General features: G+C 36.3%; 1 protein-coding gene and 1 long non-coding RNA gene across 2 annotated transcripts; one reads left to right on the top strand and one right to left on the bottom strand.

Annotated features, from left to right (window-relative positions):
- Positions 1-211: 211 nt before the first annotated feature.
- LOC128265592 (uncharacterized) lies at positions 212-2672 on the top strand. The gene is made up of 3 exons (XR_008268888.1): positions 212-608; positions 1729-1870; positions 1932-2672. It is a non-coding gene; the product is annotated as an uncharacterized LOC128265592 (long non-coding RNA).
- Positions 2673-7735: 5063 nt separating this feature from the next.
- On the bottom strand, positions 7736-10779 carry LOC128265590 (serine/arginine repetitive matrix protein 2-like). The gene is made up of 3 exons (XM_053001708.1): positions 9535-10779; positions 8523-8621; positions 7736-8447 (listed from the first exon to the last, which is right to left on the bottom strand). Exons 1-3 carry the CDS (start codon positions 10721-10723, stop codon positions 7816-7818), a joined length of 1920 nt encoding a protein of 639 aa, XP_052857668.1. The 5' UTR covers positions 10724-10779; the 3' UTR covers positions 7736-7815.
- Positions 10780-13553: the final 2774 nt, after the last annotated feature.

Below are 13553 nucleotides of genomic sequence, written 5' to 3'. Positions count from 1 at the left end.
TTAAATGAATAAATAGTACCCATGAAGGGCTTTAAGTTGAATTCAAAATGGAAAGGCAGGCGCGCCATACCCAAAGGGTCACACTGACCATAGGGAGCATAGGGTCACACTGGCTTGGTATTATATTGTATGCACGGCCATATTAATACCAAGCAAGGGGTGTAAAAGAAGGGCCCGTCGCCCAGTAAAGTTAGTCTGCGACCAACAGCGATCGGATAAGTACACCTTTGAGTAGCACTTATCTGGGAGTCCGCTGCGAAGCCACCCTTTTGGGACCAGGTCTAGTACCCGGTCTAATACATTGCGATTTTGCTGATCGAGAAGAAAAGATCCTGAACTCGAGAATAAAAGATCTTAAACTTAAAAAAAATTGAAAGAGATAAAAATTGTGAGAGAAGTCGTCTCTCAAATTGTTCGGAAAGTTACCGAAGTATACTTTGGGCCTCGTCGTTTCCCTTTAAAATGTTTGACCGCGGCGCGTTGTAAAGTTTTGTCTTTGATTGATTGAGTGTTGAAAAGTGGAAGCATGGAGATGAAGACAATTTATGACCAGTTGTTCGACCTATTGGACTCATTTGATTTGTTGGATCCCCAACTATACTTGCACGGTAAGTAATTTATATTTTATAAAAAGAAAACTAAGTAAATAATTATTATTATTTACATATATGTAGAAATAATATTTTATATAATCATTTTCATTTAATTTAAGCAAGTGTGATTGTGTTAATTTATTTGTAAACAAAAAGTAAATCGAAGGATTTAACACGAGTTGTAAAATAGCAATTTACAGCAAGTCACGCTGCTGCAGTCCATGTACATATGTATACATACATACGAGAAAGTATGCGAGCATTTGCAAGACGTAAAAGAATAAGAATCAAAGGAAGCAAAAAACACATACATACAAATTAATTTTATCACTAGTAAATTTGTTAAAAAAATATATTTTTTATTTTTTGTAACTTGGTGTTAAACCTTTTTATTTAATTTAATTTTATTTGTTTTAGTATCCCGACGATATAAGACTAAGTGTTTTCAGATTCATCGGTCACTTTATGATTGTTACATTTAAACTTAAATACTTTGGGATTCGTACAATAAAACTTAATTACTAGAAGTACAATTACATTATATTACGTTACAATAACAATTTAACATTTTAACAAGTTATGGTGACATGAGTAACATAAAGAAATGAATTGAATTTAAAACAAAATGAGATTGACATTAAAATTTAATTTCACAAGTACAATACACTTTATTTTTCACATTCGAATTTCTTACTTCCGAACTGTTTCTTGATCAAAGATGGACTGGCGGCTTAATTCTAAAATCTTATCCAACGAACCTCGGCCAGAAGCTTTTCTTTCAGCTTCTAAAACTTTTCCTTTTGTTTAGAATATAAGCTTAGGATGAAATCATGGCATCCTATTGTGAAATTCAAATATGCTGACCGATACAATAGTTTGAACTTAGCACGCAATTGATTGGACTTCGAGTGGAAACTTATGTTTACTTTAAGATTTGTTTGTTAATCTTGGTAGGGAAACCAAGAGCGGACCCCAAAGCCAAAGGCATGGGCAAAGATTGTTTAAATTTAATTTTGAAAAAATTGTTTATTATTACTATTTACAACTCGTGTGAAATTTAAATAAATAAACTTAAAAAAATACTTTTTTGTAGCAAAGCCGCGCTTCAAATTTTTTTTAACAATTTTTTTTTTAGACAAGTTAGTTTTGAATTTTGAGTATAAAAATTGTTACGACAGTCTGGAATTAACTCCGCGGAGGAAATTAAGAAGGCGATTCAGCCAATCGGAATTAGAGTTCTCTTCCGCGAAAAGCTATTCGCTTGGAGGAAAACAAAGGTAAGACATTAATATCTCTCTTTCCAAATTTCTTGGTAACTTTCTTTGTTTATTTTTATAGTTTACTCAAGAAATATCTTCGCAACCATCGTCTCCAAAGCCATCGCCACAAAAGGCACCGCCAGCACTTTTATCTCCGTTGCCGTCTAATGCGCCTAAATTCAAATACACTCTTAACAAGATATGGGTCTTTAAGTTGTAATAATTATGTAACCTTAATAAGTTTAATCTTAAAAATTGTTGTATTTATTCGGTTAAATTGATAACCAATAACCTGCGTCTATTATTAGTTATAAATACAAATTTTTCATAGAGCTTGAATTCAATTTTAAGTGGAACGGCTGCTGGAAAAGAACTTCTAGGATGTAAAATACTGACTGAAAAGCAAAGAGACATTCTCATTATTCTTATTATTGAGGAAATCAAAACAATAACATCAACCTTCAAGTAAGCAGCTTTCCAAATTTGTTGGACGAGCTCCAAACGAAGCAAAAAGTCGGGTAACTTTGTTACAAATTATTATTGAGTCAATATGTATTTTATTTTATTTCGAACGATCTGTTTTTATCTGCCGGATTATTATTTTATTCCTCGGGGTAAATTAAAAAAAAGCCCGAGTCGAAAGTTGAATTCCAAATACAGAAATAGGGGTCGGAAATTTGAACTGCAAGATGAAGAGGAAATTGAAAATGTGCCGAACAATTGGGAAGGTTATGGTCTAGCGCTAGCATTGAAAGCAAGCTTAAAAAGGGACTTCTCCGATTGGACAGACGTGTGTCAAAAGTGGCAAAGTACTTGCCAAATTCGCCAGAAAGATATTAAATGGCTGAGCAATTTAGAGTTTATGGAAGCTTGGCCAAAGTTAAGACATGCTAACGTTTCGTCTTTGGTAATTAATCATTAATTTAGTTACTTTCTGTATTATTGGTTTTGCTTAGTTGTGTTTGTCCCTTTGTATTGATTTAATAGTTTTAACGCACTTTAAAAAGTTGAATGCGAAATATTTTTGCATTTATTTTTATTTAGATTCAGATTGATTTTCAATATCTTTATAAAGAAAAATCAAACAAAATGTTCGAGAAATGGGACCAATACAAAAGCAGGGTTTCCGTGTATTTTAAATCTCACATACTCAACGAAGCTAGCAGGAAACAATTCAAATGGAAAATGAAAGCATTGGTTAACTTGTTCTTTATGCAAACGTAATCCATATATTAATATTTTTAAGATGCAAAGAACTTTTCAACCCTAATACTGCTGATGCCATCTTGCCGCCAGTGTCTCGCACTGTTAACCGAAACGGGAAAAGGAATCGGAAAAGAAAATTGCCGATGCACAGCTATCGATGGTAATTCGCCTTTCGAGCTTAAATGACTACGAAGATCGGGTAGAACAAATTATTACCCAGAATTATGCAGAAGGAAAAACAGTGCAGTCATTTATAATTATTCACTCTTTGATTTTTTGGATAAAGACTAAGTTATCATGTATACCTGTTTATAATTTCGAATATAGATGTATAAAAAAATACTGAACAAAAAAAACCGTTCTCAACAGTCTTGATTTCAGTATTTCCGTGCTTAATAGTGAGCCAAGAACGGATTTACTGAAATCAAGAAGACATTTTCTTAGATCTATACTGCTTTTTTAAAACTGAATATCCTGGATTTGAGAATAAGTCTTCTTGGCTTTGAGAACGAATAGGTCAGAACGGTTTACTTTCGAACCCAAGAAGACTTATTCTCAAATCGAAAATGTTTTTTTAAGGCTGATTATTCTAGTTTTAAGAATAGGTCTTCTTGGTTCTGAGAACGAATAGGTTCTTGTGTCCAAGCATAGGCGCTCTCGTTTTCAAGAGTAAATCATTTTTGATTTTGAGATTTACTCTCGAAGCCGATAAGACCTATTCTGAATTCGAGTATGTTAAGTCTTAAAAAAACAGTCTTCGATATATATATTTTTGTTTTTTTGTTTTTGCCAAGCGCCACGACAAGCCGCAGAAGAAGATGAAGCTGTTGAAAAAGGGGATTCTAAAAGCATATCTCAAATGTATTCGGACTGTGGAGATATATATATAGACAACGGGAAGCACAAAAGCAAACAATTAAAAATGAAATTAAACGTTTATTTACTCACCCAATATAAAGAAAAAACATAAACATATTGTATTTAATATAAATTCTTTTTCGAAATTTTATTGATATACATCTTATAACTTATATATTATTATTATATCTAATTTTATATTGTTCAGCTCCTTATATTGCTATTTTATCAAGAGTAATAAAATTTTTTTAGGAGTACAATTGTTTTTGTTTTTTTGGGATTCATTATAAAACATTTCAAGTTCAAGGGTTTATAAAATAAATTATTTTCAACATTTTCGATTTGTTTTTTGGCGAGTTGAATAACGTTTTCTGTTGCTCAGTCTGGATTTCTTACTTTTCTGATTCAGCTAACTCTCTCCCCAAAACCAGTGACTCTCCTTCAAGAAATTAAACATTTGATATGAGCTCTCTTTTTTTTAAAATCTTATGATGGTGAGGCATTGTTGAACAGTTATCAGCTTCAACTTTTTACTTCGTATCATTACCCACAAGAAGTTCCCTAGTCATTTTAAAAGTATTTATGGTATGCAAAATTGTCATAATTGCCATATACTCGGGCTTAGATTTCAATAACGATTTGTCATAACAATCAATTTTATAACAATAGACAAAATCTGACATTGGTATGCCCTGCAGCTCATTTTTAAGAACACCTAATACTGCTATAATACATATTTTAAAATCATATAAAGCTCTTTCTTCAGAATGGGTAGATGTACCAAATTTCAATTTTAAATATCATCCCGACTATCTAGAAACTTTGGATTCATATACTGATCATGGAAATTATACTTGTTCCACTTTGGTAACTCTAACTCTGTAAAGATACATGAGTTTATAGTATACATATGACATTCTTCTCATCTGTATTGTAAAAAAAAAAATTCTTTAATTTTGTATCACTTTGAAAATTAAATTTTTTAATTAACGATCGAACACCCAGTTTTTTACGACCAGTGTTATTAGTCTGTGGAGGATCCAAATCACTAATATCGGCACTTCTTTAAATATTTTCCATAGTTTTGCCATAGACTGAATTTCTTAATAATTTAAAAAAGGATATTAAAACTGTTGTGGTTTTGTACAGTGAAGCCGACTATAACCTGAACACTTAACTGAAACGAAAAAAAATTGTGGGAACCCAATAGATTATTCGGATGCAGCGCCAAAAAATATGTTGATGATAACTTAGAGACGTTAAAAAGAGATCTTAATTCGAAAATAAATTAATTCCTCCATCGAAGACTATCTAAAATTGATTCTTTGAAAAGCACAGTTGAAGTTCAAAATGGGTGGGTCGAAAATGCTGATAGAATTGTAGTCAGTTTAATGACACAAATTAATAAAATTTAAGAATATGTTTTTAATATTGTAAGGATGCGATTGCTGGGGTCGGTGTCTCAGTCAACCAAGGATCCCCCCATATAAACTTTAAATCTGTTGAGACAGTTGAGGACGGGAGTATCGGTCAATGGTATTGATTTAGGGCACTCTCGTGTTCGGAAACTTGGGAATTCTAGCTAAGGTTACACAGCCCGCGTAGCCGCAGGGAAAACTAGCTAAAACTACCATCGCGTATCCGCAGGGAACCTTGACCAACACTGACACTACCATGCCCACGTTTCCGCAGGGACTCTTGACCAACACTGACATCCTGCACCGCGTAACCGTAGGGAACCTGGCTAAACTTATAATTATAAATCCCTTCAGTGGGTCTGATGCTAGTGATTATTCACGTATGTATATATATATATATATATGTACATAAAGAAAGAATAAAATATGTGATTTTTCACAATATTCAAACGAAATCAGTTTTAAAATCACTGACAATTGAAAAAAATGATACTACAACTCCAATACCACGAAATTCTAATAATAAAACTATAAGTGAACAATCTGGTATTATTAAAGAAATTCATGCACGCTGTCGACATAATTTTAAACGTCGAAGAGTAGTGTTAATTGCTACCTTTTCACCGTAATAGATGTCTCACTGGCAATGGAAAAAATGTTTAATTCATGTCGTGGAACACCAAAGAGTTTACAACGAATGATGGTACTGAGTTTTTATAATTTCAGCCAGAAGATTGCAACGCAGTGAAGGAGATGTTTCCGACTTTATAAAGTATTTATATTCTTGATCAGCATCACTAGGAGAGTCGATCTAGCCATGTCCGTCTGTCCGTCCGTTTCTACGCAAACTAGTCCCTCAGTTTTTAATTAAATTTCATCAAAATCGGACGACTATAACATAAAGCTCCCATGGAAACAATAAAAATAATAAAAAAAAAAAAGAATTTAAAAAAATTTAACTTTTTTGTTTTGTAATTTTTTTAGAAATCCTTTTTGATTATTTAATTATTTGACAGTTCAGAATTACGTTTCTAATTTTATTAAAATCGGAAAACGATATCATATAGCTGCCATAGGAACTATTAAATAATTGAGCTGCAGATCATCATGGCTTCAATGTTTTTAAACATACTTATACGCAAGTAAATCATAATCTTAATGTTTTCACGAATATTTAATTTTTGCAATAGCTGCATGGGTATATGAACTTCGGCTTGCCGAAGTTTGATTCCTTTCTGGTTTCAATTTAACTTTGAGATTCGGAAAATAGTCAAATAAGTATTACACATAAATAAATAAATTCATATTTTTTAAATAAATTATAAGCGCATTGCATAAAATCACACTTTAATATATTTCTGGTAATTTTTTGTTTTTATTGTTAAGTTAAATTAATGTTTTTCACTGCTTAAGTTGTTAAATATGTAATTAAATATTCCCATAGTGTGGAAATGCGGTTTTAGCAACTGGAGCATGCGCAGTTCACCTGTTTGATCACCTCTTTTGTCGGTTTCACCTGTTCGTAACGACTAAATTTGCTTTGATGTTAATTCGTTGAGAACTTCCTATTTTCTTTCCCTAAAGTGAGTTGTGACTTACAATTTGTAATTTAGTTAAGAACCCCCTAAAAATGCTTGTCGTAAAAAAAAACATTTATTATACAGATACTTTTTGTTTTCGAAATATTGTATGTTCCCCCAAAAACATAGCTCTCTTAACAATTACAAAAAAAATCAAAGTGGCTGCTCTTTTGAAAAAAGTCAACGTGAGCCATAAAGCGCAGGGTAGCATTTCACTTTAGTTTGCTTTTTTAACGTCAAAAGAATATTTTAATTTTTTTGCATAAACGTGATTTTAAAATGCCAGCCTTTGCTGCAATTCCATAAAGCAATGCCGCTTTTTGAATTACTACTCTGAAGCATGGTAAGTAGCCAAAAAGATATTTTTTTTAATGGGACAATCGATAAATTTGTCAGCAAAAATATATCTCTATTTCAGAGCACGGGCTTAGCATATGATTTATAATGCTTTGATTTTTCGTAACAAAACGATGCAGAACGGTTTTTACCATTGTTTCCAACATGCAAAATCGTCTTTTAACGTGTTTTCACCCAGTTTCCTAGCTTTTGTATGAATCCTGCTGCTTTAAAACGGCCGGAAACGGTTGAAAGAGAAATTCCCATGGATTTTACAAGATCTGTTTGCGTTTAAAATGAATACTGGTCAATAATGCTTCCATTTCTTCATCATCAAACTCTTTTGGCTGACAAATCGCCACATCTAAATTGTCCTTTTTTTAGCCCTCCAAATAAAAACCCAATCCCACGTTTTGTTCTTCAAAATCTTCATATTTATTGAAAATAATAAAATTTAGATTAAGATATGTATGTATATGGACTTGCTTGGATGTCGCCTTATGTCCACCGCGACGACAGTGCGACCTGGCTAAGGCGAACGCCATCCGGGGCGGTGGCACTGCCCCTAGCGCGGCGACGAGCGGCCGAGGGAAAAGGGGGAGCGGGTGCGCGAGCGGGAGCGCGAGCGGGAGCGCGAGCGGGAGCGGTAGCGGCGATTGTAGCCCGATCCTGACAGGGATTGCGAGCGAGAGGAGCGGGAGCGGGACATGGAGCGTGACTGGCAGTAAGAGCGAGAGCGGGAGCGAGAGTGGGAGCGGGACGGCGAGCCGTGACGCTGGCGGCGGTAGCTGACCAGCGAGGAGCGGCGGTAGTGGCGCCACGGAGCCTTCAGCATGCTCTCCTGGAAGGCGGACACCGTGATCCGCTTGCCGTCGATGTGGCCGCCATTCATGAGCTTGATGGCGCAGGCGCAGTCCTCGGGACGGGCGTACTCGACGAAGGCGAAGTCACGCCCCAAGCGTCCCTGGAAGCGGTCCTTGGGAAAGTCGACGGCCTTGAGGGCTCCGAAATGGCCGAAGATCTCGGTGATGTGCTCCTTCCTCACCTGGCGGGTCAGTCCTCTGATGTGGAGGCGCACACTGCGGACGGGTTGGCGGAATTTGCTGGCGTGCTTGCCATTGCGATAGGCCGTTTGGTTGCCCACGGCGTCGGGATGGTCATGGGGTCCACCTCCTCTTGGACCTCCTCTTTCTCCTCCTCCTCCCCTTCCTGATCCACCTGCTCCGGATCCTCCTCCTGATCCTCCTCCTGATCCACCTCCTCCTGATCCACCTCCTGATCCACCTCCTCCTGATCCACCTCCTGATCCACCTCCTCCGGATCCTCCTTCTTCTTCATAAACATCATTGCGCCTCTGCTTGCACTGGTTCTCTGATAAAAAAAAAGGTTAGATACAAATAATCATCTAGCTATTTAATCCAAAATTGCATATTTCATAAAATCATAATATCAAATACAATGCAATTAAAGTGATTGGTTTAATATTCAAACTATCAAATTAATATAAAAAAATTTTAAAAATCATATTTATTTTAAATTATAAATTGGAACTATTTGATTTTGATTAATTTTTTTTTTGTTAGTTTAATACGGTTTCAGCTTAAATATTCTGAAGTGGATGAAAATCAAAACGAAAAGTATTTAAATAAAATATGGACTTACTAAGCTCTTTGCTTTTACCAGAGTAAACTGATACAAAAAATGGAATAGTAAAAATAAATATGTAGCTTTTAAATTCAAAATTGTACATTTAATATTATAGATAAATAATTAAACATAATATTTTGTACAAGGCATATTAAATTACATTATGAAATATTAAACTATTTAAATTAATATAATAAATATAAGTTTTAAAATGTTTCCTTTTTATTTTAAATGCATAAAAGTTGCAATTAGTAAAAATATATATGGCTATTGAAAAATGTTGCATTAGATATTTAAATTAAATAGTTAATCACTATATTTAGTTCAAGGCATATTAAATTGCATGAATTAATATTAAAGTGCATAAATAAATGAACAAAATAATAGATTTAAAATGGTTCATATTTATTTAAAATGCATATTATTTAAGTTGAATATGGACTAAATTTTAATTCAGTTATCAATATTAAAGTGCATAAATAAATGAACAAATAATAGATTTAAAATGGTTCATATTTATTTAAAATGCATATTATTTAAGTTGAATATGGACTAAATTTTAATTCAGTTATCAGCTATTAAAATCAGTTCCAAAATCATTTCCAAAATATTTAAATTGAGTAAAAAAAATTCGTACCATTGTGGTCATTGTTCCGCCCATTCCCCCACTGACGCCTTGAGCCCGGACCAGGGGGCGTGGCAGAACCGCCACGCGGTCGCTCACCGTTCGATGCCCTCATCTTGGAGTTGGATGAGTTGGAGGAGTTGGAGGAGTTGGAGGAGTCCTTTCTCATCGGTGACTTGCCATTGGAGTCCGCTTGGCTGGCACTCGAATTGGGTTGACTGGTCTTGGCCGGAGCCTTCGCAGTGGAGCCACTGGGGACTGGGTTCCTGACCTGGCTGGACGACTTGCTGGCCATGGGACTGGCACTGGAAATGGACACCACCTTCATGCCGCTGGATCTGGCTCCTCCGGCCATGATCTTGGCCTTGGGCAGGGCACCCATAGTGGCCGCCGCACAGATGGAGCCGGCGTTGGCCAGGCTATTGGTGATGGTGATGGTGATGGTCTTGGCCGGGATTTGGGCTTGGGCTTGGGCTTGGGCCTGGGTGCCGGAGCAGCGCATGCGTGACTTGCGCTGGAGGGGCTGCTGATACTTGAGCTGCTGCTCCAGGCGCAGCTCCCTGGCCAACTTAGGAGCGGGAGCGGGAGCTGGAACTGGAGCCGGCACGGGAAGCGGAATGGGCGCCGGTATCTGGATGGCCACCGGGTGGCTGCCGGAGGTGGAAGGCATTTCCTCTTTGACCACCACTGCCTTCTTGGTGGCGGGGGCGGCTCCTCGACGACTGACCCTCCCGGACAGACCCTTCGGGGAGCGTCCATGGTCGGGGCGATGGGAGTGATGGCGCTGCGGCGAGTGATGGTAATGGCGCCGCCGGTGGAGTCGGTGGTGACGGTGGTGGCAGCACGAGAGCTTCGCCCTCTTGGCGGCGGCTGCTCCCTCCGGCTCCTCCTGGGAGTCCTCGCTGGTCGAGACGGAGCTGGAGGAGCTGGAGGAGCTGGTGTAGCTGGTGTAACTGGAGGATCCGGAGGTTTCCGATGAGCTGCTCAAGTAAGAGTCGCTGGTCTCGCTGCCGTCCCCTTCGCTGATCTTAGTGGCATTCGGGGGCGTGGGCGATCTGTTCCTCATCCCGGGGGCACCTCCTCCTCCTCCTTCTCCTCCTTCTCGTCCTCCGCCGGAGTAGGACTCGTTGCGTTGCTTGCGCTGCCACTTAACGGGCGGCTCGCCCTCACCCTTACCCTTGGTGGGCTTTTCCTTCGGCATCGCGATCTTAGATTTTTTTTAATATTTATTTTCCGGATTCTACGGTTCTCACAAGTCGGGGCCTGCTGCCAAATGAATGGGGAAAAAGTATGCTGACAACTGTCATGCAGGTGAGCAGAGGCAGGTGAGCAGAGGCAAAGGCTACTCGATTGGAGATGCCCTGATTGCTTGTCTGCTTCTGGGTCGCCAACATATTACCAGTAAGGAGATTAGCTGTCTGTGGCAATGAATTGCTGGATACAAGCCCAACTTTCAGTTGAAAACCATTTGGCAGTTGAAAACCATTGTAATAAAAGTGAAAAGGCAACTCTACAATATCTGGTAGCAATTCACTGGGAAATATTTTGGGTGAGGAATACCCTGAGGATTCCCATTTCAATAATTACTGGGGGAATTTATTTGGCAAATTTTAAATCTACTTAAGTAATATTGAAACGGCTTAAATCAACCGGTTCTGACTTTGGTCTGGTTCCAGGGCTCGAAACTTAATATACGTTCCAGTTCCGGGTTGCGAACCGGGTTCCTTTAATAGTAAGGCAAAATTCAATTTGATTTATATTTGGATGTAATATACATATGTGAATGGTATTTGTTAGCGTTCCATTTGAGTCGACGCATACAGACAACGCTAGCTGTTTGAATTTGAAATTTAATTATGATTTTAATACTTATTAATTTTTTTCTAAAAAACTATCGATGGAATAAACGATACATTTTGACAACAATCGATGTGCATCCACGAAGAGAGGCAACTATCGACAAGCAGTTGCAGCAGAAGCCTCGAGAAAATAAGATTTCTTAAAGCTCTTTGTAATTTTGAATATATTTTGAATATTTAATAAACCATCGTTTCCACTCAAATGCTGTTAGAAGCTTTGTTTTAATGGCCGGCTGTAATACTAGCTCTGAATGCGTTACCTTCAAAACCCGGATTCTATTTTTACTAACTCTAGCCTATAAATTCCCTGTGTGGGAGACAAATATGTTGACTCTGTATATCTTAGAACCTAAGCAATGCAATGTAATTTTAACTAACAACCCCATTCCACTTCTTTGCAATTATGGCCCACTTGACTCTGAAATCGTGAATATAAACCCGACCTCTGCCCTCAAAATTCAGTACTCAAGTAATCCTTGTGTATTTAATTACTCTGCATTCTACGAGTGACAATTACTGTGTCTTTGGCCCTCATATGCATAAGTCTCTCCGAGTTAAACCAATTTAAGTTTTGGTTTAGCATCTTTATAAATATAAATAATAAAAACTTAATAAATCTGCAAACATTTTGTTGACCACGACCGTTGCATGAAATTCTAGTCAACTTGGCGACTAATTTCTGCACATTCTTTTCTATACACGCAGGAAAATAGTTGGAAATATACACCTGTGTATTGGATAATACAACTATTTTAAATAGGTGCTGGGGAGCGATCCAATTTGTTGGTTAGTGTTCTTGGATCCACAGGAATTGGATATATTCACCAACTGAGAGAGTGCGACAAAACAAGCGCTTGTTTGCTTGATCCAACTTTTTTGTATATGGTTGCTATTTAGTTGGTTCATAAAACCATCTACCAGTGATATTATATCTATTTTAATTGCTTAAAATTTTCAATAAGTTTTTATTTTTTTAATATTTTTGATTTACGTTTATGAAAAAGATAATCAATTAGTTCATAAATTTTTGAGCTCATATATACAAAAGGTTTGAGGGATGTAATTAGTTTGTACACAAATATAAATTCTGAACATAATTTATTTTTATTTCTTGTTAACAAATATTAAAAATGGAGTATTCTTAGAAGTATATTAATCTTATAATAATCGGTATCATAATTAATCTAGAAAGTAAAAATATATAGAGAGAAAATGTTTTAGGAAGAAATTAATTACATCATACAGCGTACCTAAAAGCAATATACACCTTTTTATTTGGCATTCTTTGACATATAACAGGACGCGGCGAGAGTAGATTTTCAATAAGTATACATTTGGCTTTCCCAGTCGATTTGACTTCATACGCGTGTAATTTTTCTTCGAATCCATCTCTTCTTGTAGAATTTTTAGAAACTAACCACAAAAAAACGTGCAATACCGGAACGAGCGTGGCGAGCAGCCGAAAAGAACAAAAAAGAGTAGAGATGAAAAATGCAAAGCCAATGATAGTCGAGAGTTGATTATCGATTACCAAGAATTTTCTTGAATTGAAACAAGAAGGAAAGCAAACTTCGGCAAGCCGAAGTTCATATACCCTTGCAGCTATTGCATTAATTAAATACTTTTGAAAACATTTAAATTATGATTTACTTGAGTATGTGCTAAAAAAAAACATTGAAACTATGATTATTTGCAGCTCAATTATTAGATAGTTATTTTATATATTTTTATTATTTCTATGGGAGCTATATGCTATAGACGTCCGATTTTGATAAAATTTATACCATAATTCTGAAATAATTAAACATTGCTATATGTCGAAGAACTAAACAAAAAATTAAAAAACAGAAAAGTTATAATTTTTTTTCATTTATTTTTCCGATTGTTCCTATGGGAGCTATATGCTATAGTCGTCCGATTTTGATGAAATTAAAACCGTAATTCTGAAATATTAAACCATTACTATATCTCGAAGAACTAAACAAAAAATTAAAAAACAGCAAAGTTATAATTTTTTTTCATTTATTTTTCCGATTGTTCCTATGGGAGCTATATGCTATAGTCGTCCGATTTTGATGAAATTTAAACCGTAAATCGGAAATATTTTACCATTACTATATGTCGAAGAACTAAACAAAAATTAAAAAACAGCAAAGTTATAATTTTTTTCAT

This window comes from Drosophila gunungcola, unplaced genomic scaffold (genome assembly GCF_025200985.1).
Source record: "Drosophila gunungcola strain Sukarami unplaced genomic scaffold, Dgunungcola_SK_2 000137F, whole genome shotgun sequence".
NCBI classification, from domain to species: domain Eukaryota; kingdom Metazoa; phylum Arthropoda; class Insecta; order Diptera; family Drosophilidae; genus Drosophila; species Drosophila gunungcola.
The sequence above is the reverse complement of the archived record's forward strand: the minus strand, read 5'-3'. Positions and strand labels throughout refer to the sequence as shown.

Coding starts and splice junctions, on each gene's coding strand:
- LOC128265590 (XM_053001708.1), bottom strand. CDS start 10,723: ATGCCGAAGGAAAAGCCCACCAAGGGTAAGGGTGAGGGCGAGCCGCCC. Junction 8,622..9,534: donor GCGGAACAATGACCACAATG/GTACGAATTTTT, acceptor TTTTTTTATCAG/AGAACCAGTGCAAGCAGAGG. Junction 8,448..8,522: donor AGGAGGAGGTGGATCAGGAG/GTGGATCAGGAG, acceptor GAAGGGGAGGAG/GAGGAGAAAGAGGAGGTCCA.